Source organism: Haliotis cracherodii, unplaced genomic scaffold (assembly GCF_022045235.1).
Source record: "Haliotis cracherodii isolate W230 unplaced genomic scaffold, xgHalCrac1.p SCAF_3, whole genome shotgun sequence".
NCBI lineage: Eukaryota > Metazoa > Mollusca > Gastropoda > Lepetellida > Haliotidae > Haliotis > Haliotis cracherodii.
In genome coordinates, this window is record NW_027266286.1 from 5818241 (window position 1) to 5838612 (window position 20372).

General features: G+C 41.9%; 1 protein-coding gene across 1 annotated transcript in view; it reads left to right on the forward strand.

Moving 5' to 3' along the window:
* The first annotated feature begins 225 nt into the window (after positions 1-225).
* LOC139474490 (probable cytochrome P450 49a1) overlaps positions 226-20372 on the forward strand; it is a 64872-nt gene continuing 44725 nt past the window's right edge. The window contains exon 1 of the mRNA XM_071257534.1: positions 226-313. Coding sequence (XP_071113635.1) covers positions 284-313 — 30 coding nt within the window. The 5' untranslated portion in view covers positions 226-283. The remainder of the gene's footprint in view (positions 314-20372) is intronic.

Sequence of the window (20372 nt, forward strand, 5' to 3'; positions counted from 1 at the left end):
ACGTTTACCAGCTTAGATATTTAGTAAAGATTCCACACGAAGCGCATCACTTAATGCCCGCCACAATACATAGGAGCATGACAGTGTGTACGGGTTAATCACGCTCATCTCGATAGAGATTCGACAGAGCGTTATAATGAAACTACGGCCGGGAAGACAGGCGGTGCATTTAGTTCACAAAGCCTACCTCTATCCACACCGACGCTTGAATACGATCGCTCCACAGTCACAACCACGTTGGGGGATGTGCGGTTAGCCAAATCGCTACCCATTGGTGAGTGTAATGCTGTGCGTATTTTCATCCTGTCGCCAGGTAAGTGTCATAATGTAATACCTCTCCTAATTATGCACTTACAACTGTTTGTAACAGGACTCAGAGATGAATAGTAGGAGAAATCTTAAAAATCCGATTTTATAGTCACGGACTTATAAATCAAAAATGAACATTGTGAAGTATAATTCTGATTTTAGTTGTGGTTTTCGCACTGATTTAAACACATACATGACCATAGTTTCAAACACCTCAGTGTTTGGTAAAAAATATATATATGAATGATAATACATAATGATATGTATATATAATTTGGAAGAAAAGACAACCCTGAATCTATACATTCCGCCATGTGTTTGTATTAAATCTTAAATACTTTAGACTGTACACTCGAATTGCAGTAACTTGACTTGAACATCTTTAGTCCGGACATGAGTATTCTCCATTAGATCGTTCAGATTGACGATTATCTGGATTAACAAATGTGAACAGAGTCGTTTTCATACCAGTAAAAACCTAAACGCCCAAAGCAGTGATTGTCCGGAAGGCGAGGTTTCTGGATAATCGGGGTCCGGACTATCGAGGGTTCTCTGTATATATCATAATTGACCATTCAGATTGGTGACAGTCAATTAAATTTTGACCAAGACGAAATTGATGCGATGAATTAACAATAGTGTCCTAGTTACAAGTGCACGCCGGGTGTTGAGTGAAGTTAAATACGGCCATATGGTCTAGGTATACATATGTATTTATTTAAGAATTCCCCGCGATAGCTGTCATGAAAACTGATATCTAGCACAGCCTAGTGTTAGTGTATGATGCGACCAAAGCGTCGTTTCTGAGTTCAATATATATGTCGTCTTGTACTGATGACTGTAGGTATGTAAAGACGAAGGCAAATATATTTTGTTCACTTCATATTCGTCCCTGTATGACTTTTAAATTCGTGTATTTATCATGTTCATATAGAGCAGCGGGGTAGCCTAGTGGTTAAAGCGTTCGCTCGCCATACCGAAGGCCCGGGTTCGATTCCCCAGATGGGTACAACATGTGAAGCCATTTCTGGTGTCCCCCCCCCCCCCGTGATATTGCTCGACTGAAAACGGCGTAAAACCATACTCACTCACTCATAACCGTCAATCCAAAATTACATTTTATTCATGTGCTGGTCATTCCTATTCAACATGGAATCTAATATTTACATATGTGATGAATTTTATTCAGTATATGATTATACTTTTGAAAGATATAGCTGATAACGATATCACAGTTCAACCTCCAAACGTTGCAAAAAGATTTTAGTTCATTTCCGATTAAGCAGACCGTTGTAAAAAGGATTAAAAACCGGGAAGACCCCTGTTAGAATTGATCTTCGGCTACCAATGCTTGTCGTGACTAACGGGATCGAGGGGTCACACTCAAATTGGTGGATACATGTCATCGTATCCTACTTGGTAGATCGGGGCGGTCGGGTAGCCTAGTGGTTAAAGCGTTCGCTCGTCACGCCGAAGACACAGGTTCGATTCCCGACATGGGTACATTGTGTGAAGCCCATTTCTGGTGTCCCCTGCCATGATATTCCTGGAATATTGCTAAAAGCGGCGTAAAACCATATTCACTCACTTGGTAGATCGATGCTCATGATATCAAACACTAGATTTGCTGATCCAGATTTGATTATTTACAGACAGTAGTCATGGATTTTTTGCAAAGTGTGGCGTTAAACAACAAACAAACATATAAAGGTAAAATCTGTGACGTGTAGTGACTTCAGTGCTGGAGGCTATACCATCATGGATTAAGGCCCCGTCTCGTTATGGCTGTTCTACATAAATATGTGCATGAGCTGTCATACCCAACTAAGCCTTGCATACGGACTAGCTTTTCCTAAGGATAACCTTACACAGCTTATAACAATGTATTCAATATTTCAAAAGCTCGTGCCAGAGCATTAATGACAGCATACGAGTGCCTGGAACATACCCGCCTTTCTTACTTATGTGAATATATTTCAAGTAAAAAATCTGTCTTTTCTTCTTTAACGATGTGAGTCTTTGTTGTAAAAATGTCTCTATCAGTCTTCATGCTGTGTTAATTGTTTGAATGAAGCGAACCTTTGTATATATTCACTGGTATTTTTATGTCGAATAACGCGAGTGTGGAGTGCTCCAGTAGGGGTTAACTGTGGTTGGTGGTGTTAGGGGCCGATAATTTGATATTCTGGGGGGGGGGGGGGGGGCGCAGGGACTTTGTCTGGAGATTAGATATTTTTCAGCTGCAGCTATGTTTTGAATTACAATTATGAGCCTGTGTATATATTTTTTTTAAAACAGCTTGCAACAATGTAATTTTTGTGGCTGACACAATTTTTTCCGAAGCATCATTATTTTAGGTTCGAAGACAATTTATTTTCTTCGATGAAATTCCAAATGAATCAAGAGGTCGGTCTCGTATCCCAAGACACGAATGAATGGAGGTTAGGCAGATCATTTTTGCAGATCATGCCATGAAAGAAAAATACATTTTTTGGCCGTCGTGTCTCCTTATCGTAAATGCCCCATATCAGGAACTAAAACATATATAATGCTCGCATATTATTTTGATTGAAATTCCGAATATATATATATATTCCTAAGGATAACGGGATCGGATGGTCAGGCTCGCTGACTTGGTTGATGCATGTCATCGATCCCAATTGCGTGTATCGATGCTCATGATATTAATCACTGGATTATCTGGTCCAGACTCGATTATTTACAGACCGCTGTCATATAGCTGGAATATTGCTGAGTGCGGCGTAAAACAACAAACCAACCAACCAAACCAACCGTCCAATTTAGGTAATATTTCCGAATTAGACGGAATTTAGGCAAGTAAATCACAATGGCGCATCTATAACAGTAATATTACTCTGGTAACCTATTCAGTTTAGGTGCTGTTGGCTCGAAAAGGACACGGTCTGTCAATACTCACTAGTCATACTCACGCACAGTATATTTTATTCAGCCAGCATGTCCAGCAAACGAATTTTCTAATCTCTCCATTCTTTCTGCTGGAAAAAATTATTATAACAGAAAATACATTAACATTAACCCTCACCCACCCTAGATATAACAATATCATTCCACTTCCTACGAGGGTCGTAGAGATGATTGCTTATATATTTATATTTCACGTTGGTATTTCATCTTTTGTGTGAGAATCACGGGTCTCAGCCGAGTGTAACTCTCCCTCTGGCCACACATCCACGTTATGTCCATACCCACCAGCCTTTGAGTCCAACTGACTTAAGGTGCCACTTGCGATACGCAGACTAACAGGGGCTGACGGTACTCGTAGCGTTCAGATCGGTTCTGGGACGACCCGGGGGACCTTTTGCAACGAGGTCACTTCATCATGGTCTTCTTAAAAGTACAACTATTTATCATTCAAGAGAAGCTATCAATAATGTGTTCCCACCTGCCCTCAGAGTATGCCCTTCCTATTGGTCAGGAAACGAGGGGCTTCTCAGGTTCACGTGTACTGAACCCGTACCGGTAGTCCACATACACGTAGTGGGAGGCCTTTTGTGTTCTCAAGATGGGCTTGGGGACAAAATTGTTTGTTCCAGGTAATACTGGCAATTTTTACTCAGGTTTTAACAAATTTATATTGTCCTGAAGAACATGTGTGAAAAAATATGTTCTTCTCCTTGAGAAAACTTGCGACACAAAAGTCCCCTTCTTACATGGTGGTGTGATATAGTTGAAGGCTGGTGACTGCACACCCAGTAACATACACACCAACATTCCCCCTACCCTTTAAGGATTCGAACTCAGAACTTCGGCATGGCGAACGAGTGCTAACCACTGGGCTTCCCAAGCGCCCCGACCCGTGAAGATCCGGGTAGAATAGGTCTTCAGCAACCCATGCTTGCCGTAAAAGGCGACTATGCTTGTCGTAAAAGGCGACTAACGGGATCGGGTGGTCAGGCTCGCTGACTTGGTTGATGCATGTCATCGATCCCAATTGCGTGGATCGATGCTCATGATATTAATCACTGGATTCTCTGGTCTAGACTCGATTATTTACAGACCGCCGTCATATAGGTGGAATATTGCTGAGAGCGGCGTTAAACAACAAACCAACCAACCAACCCAAGCGCCCCATAAAGGTGATCATGTATTTCTCCTCTATTAAAAGGGCCCTACGGGCATATTCCGAGTTAGAAGTACAGAGCCCAAGCACCCTATCACTTGCAGAGGGCGACTAAATTGAATCGGGTGGTCAGATTCGGTGTTTTGCATGACTACGTGACGTCATACCCCGATAGTGTGGGACGTTGCTCATAATATCAATCACTGGTTTGTCTGACCCAGACTCGACTACATATTGTTGATTGAGGGTTTCAGTAATATTCATTAACTGTTGCCTTCCTAGACTCTGATTTTTGTCTTCGTACAGTGAACGCATGACAAGATATGAAAGGTCCGTTGACAGAGCTATGATTGTTCCATATGTAGAACAGGTTTGTCTGTTGAAATAATCCCGTGTCCACTTCCTATCTAGCTACAGTTAGGTGATGTTTGACGTCCGCAGATCAAACTTTCAAGCACACGTTGGATCTTTCTGTGTATGTCATATGATCATATGCCAACTGGCACACAAGGTTCATGTATGTAGGTCCTATGAGCGACTGGTCCTCCCTGGTATGGGATGGCGAAAAATGTCAACAATATGATGATCGTTTGTTAAACAATGTTTTTATTCGGGTGTCCAAAATTATGAGACAAACCATCAGAGTTGGTCTGTCCAATTCATGTCGCTGTGCACATTTTGGTTTTGTTGCAATTATTAGATTTTGAGTTAGTGAGCAATTCATCGGTCTCAGATGGAATCAAACGGACTGTACAGTCCGTTTGACTCCAAATGAGAACGATGAATTGCAAAATAACTCGAAATCCAGAAAAGTGTATGAAACATCAATACGGTACTTGACCATGAATACCCTGTACCCAACAAAATCTGCATTTTGTTTATTTGAAGACCCATGACGGATGAAGTTCTTTAAGAAACTATCATGTAATGTTGTATAGAAATGTGTACATGACACGTAGGGGGGACAAACCGTGGAAGGCAGAGCGCAAGCACGCATGTACTGCACGTTCTGTGGTAGGGGAAATGACAGAGCGTTAGAGGGGCCGTCTCATGATAGTTTCAGTCGCAATCTGACTCGCTCATGCCATAGATCTCGTCGTCGGAACTGCTGGTGCCTGAACCGACTACCACTATTATAGGTGGGACTGTTGCTGGCCGTAGAACCTGGTATTTGTATCACTACAGTTGGCATTTATCCAGTCAATCTGCGATATATGTAGCGCTAGTTGGGACAATTCTCGAAAATGATCTACACTAATGGTGAGTGAGTGAGTATGGTTTTACGCCACTTTTAGAAATAGTCCAACAATATCACGGGCTTCACAGATTGTGAGTGAGTGAGTATGGTTTTACGCCGCTTTTAGCAATAGTCCAACAATATCACGGGCTTCACAGATTGTGAGTGATTGAGTATGGTTTTACTCCGCTTTTAGCAATATTCCAGCAATATCACGGCGGGGGACACCAGAAATGGGCTTCACACATTGTACCCATGTCGGGAATCGAACCCGGGTCTTCGGCGTGAAGAGCGAACGCTTTAACCACTGGGCTACCCGACCGCCCCTTCACAGATTGTACCCATGTCGGGAATGGAACCCGGGTCTTCGGCTTGACGAGCGAACGCTTTAACCACTAGGCTACCCGACCGCCCCACTATTGGTGAATCTGCAACAGTCTGATGTTGCCATACCAAAAGATGTTGAAAAAATGGTACTTGTTGTTACCATGTCTGGCGCTGAGTACAAGGCGCTAAAACAAGGACAGGTCGACATGGCACAAACCATTACAGGCATCAACAGCCTGTTAATATTTCAAGCTTTCTAACAGTACTGTCGAATTGAACCGTCTGCCAGGAAGGTTGAAGTGTCTACATCGCCTGCTTCATTTGCTGTCGGCTTTGAAAGTCGCCAAATCAATATCACCCTCTCGACTCAATACGCTTAATAACTGGCGTTACCTCTGAGCACTCACCGAGACACCCCACGGGCGACATGACGTTGTCGGGGTCGTGAAATCCTGAAGATGTGGATCAAATTAAGAGTCGATCCGCGTCCGTGTGATGCTTGAAAAGGTCATAGAACTCTTATAACAGTTTATGTAATTCAGAAAAAGGGATCGATTTGGAACAACTCTCGCCGGACGCGATTCACGTCGAGACAGATAAGGCGTTACATTTTATTACTTTGTTGACGGAACCGCCGATCCCAAATGCACTAAAATTCCAGATTTAAACATTTTAATAACGCAGAGCCTGAAAATCGCGTTTATAATTAAAAAACCCCACACAAAACGGTTCCCTGCTTGTCGAAGACAAGTGGTACACTGTTTGCTTCAATGCTCTTAATAGTTTCGCTGGTACTCTAAAAATGGTGTGGTTTTCTTTCAATTTATACGCAAAATAGGCTAACATTCCTTTTACATTATGCAAACATATTTTATCACATCCTTCCGATCCCATATTCTCAGAATATTCTTTTTGTCAGTTTTAGTTTTTAATTTATTTAGACCACTAAAGCTATTGAGCAAAATTCCGTAAACAGAGTAATAAAAACGAAAGGCCTGGGAAATCATTCCCACATCGATCCAGGACGACGTTGGTGGGTCTGATCTAGATGGAGTATGTAAATCAACGGGACAATGACACGTTGGCAAAGTTGAGTATTCCTCATTTTTTAAATTAGGAGACAGAACAACGTGGCAGACAAACAATTACTGGACAGAACAACGTGGTAGACAAAACAATTATTGGACAGAACAACGTGGTAGACAAACAATTAGTGGACAGAACAACGTGGTAGACAAAACAATTATTGGACAGAACGACGTGGTAGACAAACAATTAGTGGACAGAACAACGCGGTAGACAAACAATTAGTGGACAGAACGACGTGGTAGACAAACAATTAGTGGACAGAACAACGTGGTAGACAAACAATTACTGGACAGAACAACGTGGTAGACAAACAGTTAGTGGACAGAACAACGTGGCAGACAAACAATTAGTGGACAGAACAACGTGGTAGACAAACAATTAGTGGACAGAACGACGTGGTAGACAAACAATTATTGGACAGAACAACGTGGTAGACAAACAATTAGTGGACAGAACAACGTGGCAGACAAACAATTAGTGGACAGAACGACGTGGTAGACAAACAATTAGTGGACAGAACAACGTGGTAGACAAACAATTAGTGGACAGAACAACGTGGTAGACAAACAATTAGTGGACAGAACAACGTGGTAGACAAACGATAAGTGGACAGAACAACGTGGTAGACAAACAATTAGCACACAGAACAACGTGGTAGATAAACAATCAGTGGACAGAACAACGTAGTAGACAAACAATTAGTGGACAGAACAACGTGGTAGACAAACAATTAGCACACAGAACAACGTGGTAGACAAACAATCAGTGGACAGAACAACGTGGTAGACAAACAATTAGTGGACAGAAATACGTGGTAGACAAACAATTAGTGGACGGAACAACGTGGTAGACAAACAATTAGTGGACAGAACAACGTAGTAGACAAACAATTAGTGGACAGAAATACGTGGTAGACAAATAATTAGTGGACGGAACAACGTGGTAGACAAACAATTAGTGGACAGAACAACGTGGTAGACAAAACAATTATTGGACAGAACAACGTGGTAGACAAAACAATTAGTGGACGGAACAACGTGGTAGACAAATAATTAGTGGACGGAACAACGTGGTAGACAAACAATTAGTGGACAGAACAACGTGGTAGACAAAACAATTATTGGACAGAACAACGTAGTAGACAAACAATTAGTGGACAGAACAACGTGGTAGACAAACAATTAGTGGACGGAACAACGTGGTAGACAAAACAATTAGTGGACAGAACAACGTGGTAGACAAAACAATTAGTGGACAGAACAACGTAGTAGACAAACAATTAGTGGACAGAAATACGTGGTAGACAAAACAATTATTGGACAGAATAACGTGGTAGACAAAACAATTAGTGGACAGAACAACGTGGTAGACAAACAATTAGTGGACAGAACAACGTGGTAGACAAAACAATTATTGGACAGAACAACGTAGTAGACAAACAATTAGTGGACAGAACAACGTGGTGGACAAAACAATTAGTTGACAGAACAATGTCGAAGACAAAACAATTAGCAGACAACCCAGTAGACTGGCCCAGTTGTTGGAGGCGTATCACAACCCAGTAGACTGGTCTAGTTGTTGGAGGCGTATCACAACCCCTCAGGAAAAGCACACGTTTATCACCGACCCGACAAGAATCAGTCATGAATTGGGCTATCAGTACAGCAGGAAACAGTATCTGTAAGATTGCAAGAAGTAAACACAAACACAAGAAGTAGAGATTGCTGCAGAGCATCAATAGCTCCACGCAATATAATGTTATGTGCAGAGGAAGGAAGTGTAAGCTATGGGAGGAGAGAATTTGTGTTAAGTACAAATTGGTTGTTATTAATGTACTTATCTTTGGAAAGCACAATAAAAGAAACAGTGTCTTTAATTGGTCAGCACAAAGAAAACCCAGGCAAGAAAACTGGGCCTGTCAGGCAAAACTTGACATATATCCATTATTAGTACAAATAAAAAAAATCCTATATAGATACACAACAAATGTCACTATAAAGCATGCTTTTGCAGCAAATATCAATATTTCTGGTCAAAATGTTGGTTGGGTTAAATAAGGCAAACTTTTAAAATACTAAACACAAAAAAATGTAATGAATCCACTCTAAATATACTTCAGTTCAAATTTAAAAATTCACACAATCATTAATGGATTCCCATTTATCTAGCAGCAAGTTAGGGAACATACAGTTTGGTCACGTTATCTATAAATATTGAGAATTATCTTGCATATTGTAAAAACAAAGGCCATAGGTCACTTTTCTCAAAACTTCGTTTAAGTAATCACAAACTTAAAATTGACAAAATTGTAGATATACAACAACAAAAACAAACCATTTGAACAACGTCTCTGTGAAACATGTGATGTCTCAGAAGATCAACAACATTACGCACTGTCTTACATAATACAACCAAGAAAGAGAATCACAAATAATCCCCAATCATGATAAAGAATTTGGTACACTCTGTTAAAAGGAGCAGATTCTTAATAAGTTTACCAACAGTTATCCAGAAACAACTTCCAAGATCTGTTAACATATCAACAATTACAAACAAATTCCTTGTACATGTATGTACAACATTACCATAGTTTTGCTCAATTCTAATATTGTTTCCATATCATTATAATACACTTGTTTTAGAAATTAAATTGTCATAATGTACCTCTTTTGAATGTTGATTGTTCCTGTGTTTTTTAATTGTCGTTTATTGTGCATGTATTTTGTAGTTTGTGATTGTGTATTATTGCCACTGTTTCTTCATGGAATGTTCCGCAATACATATCTCATCTAAAACATCTTTGTTGTATAATAGTTTCTTACAGTTGTTTACGGGGGCATGGTTGGCCCAGTCGCCGAAAGCGCTGCAATTCGCTATGCAGAGTTGTGTCCCTTTGGCACGCCAGAAACCTATGACAGTGTGTTTGAATCTCGGTTCGCCCCGATTTTGTTGTCAGCACAAAACCCTTGCTCGTTGGTTTCACCAAAGTGGTGAACGTCTAAGACCTGCATCACTTCAGACTTTCCTCCCACATCAAGCTGACACGGAATACTATTCAAGACGGCGTTAAACCCAACTACCTCACTCACTCTTGTGTATGGTTCCGTTTGGTTAACTGGGTTTGTGTTGTGATTGCTTCCGGCTTAGATTTGAAATTTGTTTAGAAGAATGTTACTATGTTCAACCCAAACATCGTGAAGATATCATGCAACCGTATTATCTTTTTGGAAAATAATTGCAAACTACAGACCAACCTGTTGATTTCCTATGTATCCAGAAGCAAAGAACATATACGGGTGTATGATCTCTGCTGGAAGTTAATTTTTTTTTGTCAAAGCAATAAACCATACAGAAACGTAAACCGCCGCATGAAACGGTATGTACCATACATTACATACAGTGAAGTGTTTAAAACAATGCTGTGCTCAACTATGCACAGCAAGCGCCATACATGTGATTATGAAGACAACTAATAAACATTTTCTCATATCAAACCCGTTGTTTTACATGTGTTGTTTATTGAACAAAGTCATACTTTATAGAAGCCTGGTATTTAATCGTGTTGAACAATATGTTGCAATAGCAGTGTGAAAATTGAATGCGCGTGACAGGCCTGGCCAAAATTTCTTACTGGAACGTTTCTCGATGGCTGCCTGAATAACATACGATACATTGCAAAGGTAGTGCGCAAATTGAGCTGTTCGGGTAAGGGAGATAATCACTAACTCTCAGTGATACAGCTTGAATAAGATACGATGTACAGCAATGCAAGGTCAGTGCGTGAATTTATCACTTCTATACTACGCCTATAGCTAAAGGAGATAATCGCTCATTGCGCAATAGTTTATTCTTACAAAATGTAGACCGGTTAACTTTAGCGAAATGGGATCATTTTTAGCTCTTTTAAAAAGAAAATGAACAAATTTCATGGGTTATCAGCATTACGAAAAGTGACTAAGTCTCAGAATAGCAAGACGATTTTGAAGTATCTCTTATTGCTGGAAAAGATAAACATCAACATTTCACGCACATTTCACATGAGTTGTATGTTTCGTTTCGGTAACTGTGTGGCTTGAAATTTCAAAGAAACCAACATGTCGACTTACATGCTACAAAATTAACCTCTCCCGTATTCTTCCCCGCCTTAAGGGAAGGGAAGAATGACTGAATAGAAACTAAAACGTAAGGTCGGAAATTGCTAAGAAAAATATTCCTAAGGAACATAAATGCCGACGTGGCTCGTAAGAACAGTTCTGCTTCCAAATGGTCATCCTTGTTTGTTTAGAGAAAATGCTTTTCGGGGAAATGTGTGAGTGAATGCCGTTTTGTGCCGCAGTAAGCACTCTTCCAGTTTTACCACAGCGGCATGTAAATATTCGAATTAGGACCAGACAAACCAGTGACTGAAATCATCAGCTGTGTGATGATATGCAATCTGCAGCAGAACAGGATCACTCGAATCTATTTTCAGTTGGCTCTGTTTCCCCGCATGAGGTATTTTGCTCCATTCTCACCCGGTTGGTTTGTTGTTTTACGCCGCACTCAGCAATATTCCAGGTATATGACATCGGTCTGTAAATAATCGAGTCTTGACCAGACATCCCAGTGATTGATATGAGCATCGATCCACGCAATTGGGATCGATGACATGTTTCAACCAAGTCAGCGAGCCTGACCAACCGATCCCGTTAGTCGCCTCTAACGACAAGCATAGTCGCCTTTTACGGCAAGCATTGGTTGCTGAAGAGCTATTCTACCCCGGATCTACACAGGCATTTTCGCTCGGAATCCCCATAGGGACACAGTTATTTGGACCTGTCCTCCGGGAATTCTCATTGCGAGACATGCATGAGGTACTTGTTCTTGGGATGGTGTCCAAGTGTCATATTATGTTAAGTTAAACAAGCGCCTCCATCTCCCTTCATTTTGATATTTTTAAATAATTTCATACTTTGAAGTTTACACTGTTTCCTTCATGCTGATTGGCTGAAGGGGTAGTCACGTGATCTGATATTTGGAGTTCACACACCTGTGAACGGACAGAAAAAGTTCACACGATGTGAACAATTTTTTGTGAAATTGATCGTGTGAACTTTTGCCGGAACTACTTTCCGGGGTTTCCCCGAATTCTCGATCGGTGTTTACGATCAACTCGTTGTTCTATTTTCTTTATAATACCTGCATTTATCAGCAAAATAATTAATTTAGTATTTTTGCCTGGTCTTGTACTGTTTCATCTGACTTATATGCTTTGGTTCTGGTGATTTATGTCGTCTTGCTGCTATATGAAACAAAATGGATTAATAATTGTCCTTGCGATGATTTGGATATGGAATGGTTATCTTTCAATACTAATAACGCAAGTGAAGAAAATTAATTCTGTAAAATTACTGAGGTGAACGAAATTGATTTATTGAGCAATATTGACTTTGATGCCTTGTTTTCGGAAATAACAGGAATTTTGCACCAATGAAAACAATGTCGTACCCTGCTCAGATGTGGCCAAAAAAAACCCCAAAACTTGCCTACCTGTTTTATCGATTGGTCATCAGAGTCGAGAAAATATCCGTAGACGGAATTAGAAATCTACTATTTCGGTTTCTGAGTTGGCCGACCTTCTCCGTGCATTCTAGGCCGAGAAGCGGCGTCACAGGAGGAATGACGGGACACAGAAATGAAGCTGACATCAGGTCATACAGTTGTTCCATCTCAGATGACAAGAAACACCAGCTAAGCAAAGTATTACAGCACACGCGACAAACCCCAAACTCCAAATATAACATACCCTGACGTTGAAAATTATCACAAAACACATAAGTTTCAGAGCACTCGGTTCACCCCCCACCAGTCCATTCCGCATCGTCCGAATAGGTTTGCGATTATCCAAACACAAGCAACACATTCATGAATCGGTGATATTCCCAATTTGCTAGTGCCATGAGAGGGTTCACGCGTCGGGGTGTTTTCCATAACTGCTCCATGAACGTCATTTTCAACAGCAGTAAATATCATGCTCCCGTTCGACTCGAAATACACCTCTTTACAAACTTATGTGACGTCACGTATAAATCCGCGCTTGAAAATTGACCTCACCTCGGTCGCTGCATCGAGGTCATGTTTATATTTTTGTTCAACTTCCTGTAACCTATTTTTAAGATTTGATTTATCCAAAATATTGTTTGTAAATTTGTTCAGAGAATGAAACTATGTTGACATATTTCTAGATTATGCTGTATAAATTCAAAGAACTATTTTTCTTTGCGTAACTGAGTATGAGTTGGGAAACGTATGTGACCGAGAGTCGGCAAATACCGATAAAGTAACATTGTTGTAATGTTCTTCCGCTGATCGCCCTCGGCCAGGTCGACCACGTGTGACGTCACATGCAGTGGATCGTCAGATCGTCTTACGTCACCTCCATAACCGATTTTTTACGCCAACATCAACCAGAAATGAACTGTTTAGGGGTAGACTGAGTGCGCAAACTGTTCGAAACCGTCTGAGAACTGCTCACCTTCAAGCACGACGGCCATACTACGGGCCGATTCTGACTCAACGTCAATTGTGGGCACAGCGACACTTACGATGGACTCAGAGGAACTGGAACCAAGTCGTCTTCAGTGATGAATCCCGATTTAATCTTCGCTTTGCTTATGGTAGGGCGAGTGTGTGGAGGCGCCGTCATGAACGTTACGCCCAGTGTTGTGTACAGGAAGTTGAAAGATTTCGAGGCGGAAGTGTCATGGTGTGGGGTGCTTTCTGTGGCAATGCACGTTCCAGGCTTCTTGTCATCCGTGGCAACCTCAACGCTGCTGCTTACCGCGACCAGGTACTGGCACCAGAACTTCTGCCTTTTATGGCAGCACATGGACCCGGTTTGATCTTCCAACACGACAATGCCAGACTCCACACAGCAATTTTGACAAGGAATTTCCATCAGAATGCAGGAGTCAACGTCATGGACTGGCCGTCAAGGTCTCCCGGCCTCAATCCAATCGAACAAGTCTGGGACGCTCTTGGCAGAAGTCTGCGCACTCTCCAGAACCAACCACAGAATTTGCAAGATCTTAGCACCATTTTGCAGCAACAATGGCGTCGTCTTCCCAATCATGTGTTCACAAGCATCACAAGGTCCATGCGGAGACGTTGTGTGGCAGTTGTCAACGCACATGGTGGCCATACACGTTACTGAACTTATGTGCCATCAGATTCTCGTGCTTGGGACTTATGATTTAAACTGTTTATGTTATTACTGAATACCGTAGGTTATTGGAACAAATTATGGTTAACACCGTTAATTAAAATCCTTCTTTGGACATTAATGAATGTCCGTTATATCATATATGGGATTACTTTTAAAAATGTGAAGTTTTTAATTTGACTCAGTATATTTATCGATTCACTGACTAAATCATCTCAAGCTCCTCGATTGTATATGAATAAAAATAAAAGCGACAAAACATGATAAGAAATCTGTACTACAGTCCAATGGTACATATTAAAACATGTAAACCTGGACTCAATGGCCATGGTGCGTTGTGCCCTTGTTGGACACAGAGCGTTGTCGCTGTTATCAGAACACAACGCCAGCTCGACCTTATTTTACCTTATCACAGATCAAACATGGCCCCCTTCAATCAGGAAAACTAGGCTATCTGTACCACCGGATGCTCTGTAGACAAGGTCCTTGCCCCTAATGTGCAAACAAACCAAGATCGAAACACCGACCTTCCGCTACTGACACGCTGTCCCCTTCACCGCCGAGGCGGACGGTAGAAGAAGTAGTAGTTCTACCACTACTACCTGCTACTGCTGCTAATATGTTGAATGAGGGCGGTCGGGTAGCCTTGTGGTTAAAGCGTACGCGCGTCACATCGAAGACCCGAGTTCGATTCCCTAAATGTGTTCAATGTCTGAAGCCATTTCTGGTGTCCCCCGCCGTGATGTTGCTGGAATATTGCTAAAGGCGGCGTAAAACCAAAGTGCCTAACGTCTAAGACCTTTAAATTATCACTTTCCTCCACATCAAGATGAAACGCCGTGATATAACAGAAATATTGTTCAAAGAGGGGTAAACCCAACTCACTCACTCATTCACACATAAACTGCCAGGACCCGTGGGTCGTAAAGTCGAAACGAGCAGTAAACTATGTTGAAAAGGATTGATACAATCGAACGTGCTCATTCTGCGAAGATTTCAAAGATCATCACACGACACTTGCTCTAACGTTATTTGATCAAGGTCTCGGAAAGGATTTCAAAAAGTGTTATGGTAGACATGTGAATGACATTTCCAAATTTGACGCCTCAATAACAAAAGTGACGTATCATGCAATTCCCTATTGTACCTTGCACCATATCTTCCCGTGTTGTTTCAGATGAACATTTAGCTGGCTTTGCATGTGTTTGTGACGGGTGCCACCAGCGGGGCAGGACATGCTTACGTTTTGGCGAACACCTGGTATCATTACTATTTGATAGTGGTTCTTAACACATATGTATGATGAAGTCGAAATCGTGCAGCGGACTGCATTAAACAGACGTTTCTTGTGATTATGGAAAGGATTTCGTCGCTTTTATTTACAGATTATAAGGTCCTTGACTCATGAAATATTGATTTAACGCCCTCCGTCAAAGAGCAGTGAGTGCAGACAGTCACATTCGCCTCGAAGGACTTCTTGTTTCTTTCAGTCGCATTCTTTCTTCAGAAGTCTGGAGGGGGCACGGGTGGCCCAGTTGTCTAAGGAGCTGCAATTCCCTGTGCAGAGTTGCGTCCCTTGGGCACGCCAGAAACCCATGGCTTTTGGGTTCGAATCCCGGTTCATCCCGATTCTTTTCTAGGTTTGTCAGTACCATACCCGTGCTCGTGGGTTTAACCGAAGTGGTAAACGTCTGACACCTGCATCACTTCGGGCTTTCCTCCCACATTAAGCTGACACACCGTGATATAACTGGAATACGTTAGAAGCGGCGTGAAACCCAAGTCACTCACTCACTCACTGGAACAGCTGACCTGAGTATGTGTGTGTCATAGCTCTCACTAACTGCTGGCAATGCGGTGTCATGTCGTGCAGTGATCCTTGTCATGCAGTGATCAATGTAATACATCACCTGACATGTTCTTGCAATGTTACATCATGTTTCTCATAAACGTACCTCTGTGGTCAAGTGGAAGTGGAAGGTTTCATCCCCGGCCGCGTCATACCAAAAGACGTTAAAAGATGAAACTTGTTTTTACCCTGCCTGGCGCTCGGCATTAAAGGGCAAAAACAAGGACTGGTCGGCTCGGAGTCAGTATACTGGGTCTGAGTGGGGTATCCACGTTAAACTGCGGCATCGTATCTCAATGGGATAGCACTATAAATTGGCATCAGTCGAGACAAGCAGCCACACACCATCTTCCCGAAGCATGAGAGTTAACTGACTATAAAAGTGGAAACTGGACTTTTAAAGTCCGTTAACCCCCTTGCCTTGGGAAGATGGCCACACACACACACATCCTTCTTTCCAAGGGCAATAATCTTAAACCACACTTCACCCCACCTCACCTCATAAACGTACAATTCATAAGAAAATACACTTGTCGTGGGAAACGCTTTTTTCGGCAACTTTGGTTTAACCCAGTTTACGCCCTGTTTGAAGATGAATTCCATCAATGACTGGAGTCGAACTGATATAAAGGGGAATCGATCATTGTCTTTATTGGTCACTGTGTTTGTTAATCAGTTTTCAACCTGTGGTCAGATCTTCGTCGTGTTTTGTCCGGGATTGCCTGTGTATACATTGTGAAGTTGCGGTCAGTGTCTGCTTATGTTCTTCATGTTGGATAACTGTTTATATACACATTATAACCCCGTTTATCCAGACAACTACGATTTGTGTTTAATTAAAAAATGATTATTTTAAAATTAATTAAATCTAATTAAGCATTTATATGGAGCATTTTCAAAAAACTGCTCAAATGCGCTTGGACCCTGATTGACCTAGTCAAAGGCTCTCTAGAAGAGACAGGTTACGAGGTTTTTTTAAAAGTTTGTCACATTTTCTGTTCCGCGGATTTCTTGTAGCAGAGTGTCCCATAGCAATGGGTCGGCATGTTGAAATGACCTATCGTTGATCGGAGAGAGCGTGCAGGCTTGTATGGTACTATCAGTTCCTGTAAGTATCCAGGAGCCAAACCATGCATTACCTTGTAAACCAGAGTGAGAAGTTTAAAGAGCTCAGTTAGTATCGGCGCGATCTGTTCTCGCAAGGCGTTCTTGTCAGAATTCTTGCAGCTGTATTCTGAACATGCTGTAGTATTTTCTGCAGCCTTCTTTGGTAGGCCATGTAGGAGAGAATTACAATAACCCAACCTGGAGACGACAATAGCTGGATCAACATTTGTTTAGCCTCGACGTTGACATGTCTTCTGATTTGTCCCATAATAAGGTAATATACACATTTGTATGGCTTCTGATTTGTCCCATGTAGTGAATAAGGTAATATACACATTTGTATGGCTTCTGATTTGTCCCATGTAGTGAATAAGGTAATATACACATTTGTATGGCTTCTGATTTGTCCCATGTAGTGAATAAGGTAATATGCTCATTTGTATGGCTTCTGATTTGTCCCATGTAGTGAATAAGGTAATATGCTCATTTGTATGGCTTCTGATTTGTCCCATGTAGTGAATAAGGTAATATGCTCATTTGTATGGCTTCTGATTTGTCCCATGTAGTGAATAAGGTAATATGCTCATTTGTATGGCTTCTGATTTGTCCCATGTAGTGAATAAGGTAATATGCTCATTTGTATGGCTTCTGATTTGTCCAATGTAGTGAATAAGGTAATATGCTCATTTGTATGGTTGTGATATGCTTATACAAGCTGTATAGCGGATCCATGATGACGCCCAGGTTTCTGGCACTCTGGCTGGTGTGATCACACTCTGTTCAATGCTGACGACTGGCAGAACAAGGTGAGGTTGCGGGGATTTTGAGCAGATGACCAATAGCTCTGTGTCAGTTTCAAGAATGCAATCCACAACCACGACGCGTGGTCGCAGATAATATGAGAGAAACGTCACCTTTGGCGCTATGACTATAGCAGATTCACCAATAGTGGGACGGTCGCGTAGCCGGTCGGTTAAAGCGTTCGCCCGTCACGCCGAGGACCCGGGTTCGATTCCCGACATGGGTACAATGTGTGAAGCCCATTGCTGGAATATTACTAAAAGCGGCGTAAAATCAAAATTCACTCACACTCACTCTCTCATTAAAGATGCGTAGGCATTTCTAGTGGACAGACCACAATTTTTTTTAAAGGCCAGATATAGCTTTGTGTCGTCTCCCTATAGATGGCATTGTAGGTTATGACTCAGTGCGATGTATCCGACTGGCAGAGTATATACTGTCAAAAAGGATATGTCCTAACTTAGATTCTTGTGGTACTACAAACTTCAGCTGCTGTTTCTTTGGCGTATTTCCACTAACGTTGACCACTGAATATCGGCAGTCAAGATGGGACCTGAACCATTACAGAGCATCGCCTGTAATTCAAGGCGATATTGCAACGTGTTGTAGTATGTCGTGATCTATAGTGTCACAGGGTGCTGATTGGTCGAGGACCACAGAAGTGCTACCCCGTCAGTGTCTACTGTATGGAGCTGGTCGTTATGGACTCTGACCAAGGCTGTCTCGGCGTTGAGGTCTGTTTTATAAGCAGCTGGCATGATATCATCCAGTTTTATGGTAATCATGTGAGTGAGTGAGTTGGGTTTAACGCCGCTTTTAACAATATTCCAGTTATAACGTGGCGTGTCAGCTTAATGTGGGAGGAAAGCCCGAGGTGATGCAGGTCTCAGACGTTTACCACTTCGATGAAACCCACGAACACGGGTATGGTGCTGACAAACGTAGAAACATAATCGGGGCGAACCGAGATTCGAACCCACAATCATAGGTTTCTGGCGTGCCAAAGGGACGCAAATCTGCACAGCGAATCGCGGCGCCTCAGACGACTGGGCCACCCGTGCCCTCTGCACACACCTAGAGTGACCATTGTTGGTGATTGCAGTAGAATGTCTCTGATTTTTTCACTTTTATCAGTGAAAAGCTTGGAGATCTCATTTGCTACCTAGTCATGTGATATGTTTTGAGGGAGAATTTATTGTCTCTTCTTGAAAAGTGGGATATTTGCAACACCTTACAAATCCTTTTGAGTTGTGGCTTTTTGGATCGATGCATTGAAGTGCTCAACCTTTTCATTCAATTTGTTGAGTTTTATCTTTGGGCATTGTGTTTGGTTGTTTGTTTGTTGTTTAACGCCGCACCCAGCGATATTCCAGCTATATGACGGTGGTCTGTAAATAATCGAGTCTGGACCAGACAATCCAGTGATTGGTATCATGAGCATCGATCTACGCAATTGGGGTACGATGCATTAACCAAGTCGGCGAGACTGACCACCCGATCCCGTTAGTCGCCTCTTACTTGGGTATTGCGCATGTTACAGTGAGTTTTGTTCTGTGGATTAGTTTCTTTAAATGTATCCGATGCTGCTTAGCCTTTCGAATTTCTTCGCTATACCATGCAGTGGACCATGAGGACGGACCGTAACTTTAGTCTTTTGACGGGTGCATGCATGTTCCAGATATCTCTGTGGAAATAATTGTATTTACCAACAGCCTCGGTTGCAGTGTCTGCCTCTGATGGAAACAAGCTTGTTAGCTATGTAAGCCTTGAACTGCTCAATGTTGACGTCCTTCCACTTTCTACATACCATGGTCTTACAGATCCTGCTGACTTAGCAATCTTCACCGAGAATGTTATAACACAGTAATCCGAGGTAACTGGGTGATTAAATTCAAATTTATGCAGCTCGAAATCACCACTGCGTGATATAACAAGATCAAGTGTGTGTTCACCATCATGAGTTGGTGAGTGAGTGAGTATGGTTTTACGCCGCTTGTAGCAATATTCCAGCAATATCACGGTGGGGGACACCAGAAATGGGCTTCACACATCGTACCCATGTCGGGAATCGAACCCGGGTCTTCGGTGTGACGAGCGAACGCTTTACCCACTAGGTTACCCGACCGCCCCCATGAGTTGGTTCTGAGATATGTCGCACTAGGTTCTTAGTTTCCAATAGACTAAGCAATCTGAGGCCTTCTCGGTCTAGGCGATCATCAACATGAATGTTGAAATCTCCAAGGACGATGACCTAGGATTTTGCAGTGCTCATCGTATCAAAGTAATTGCCAGACTCGTGAAAAATAATCCAGACTATTTTGTACACGTTGGTCGGCACACAACATTCAGT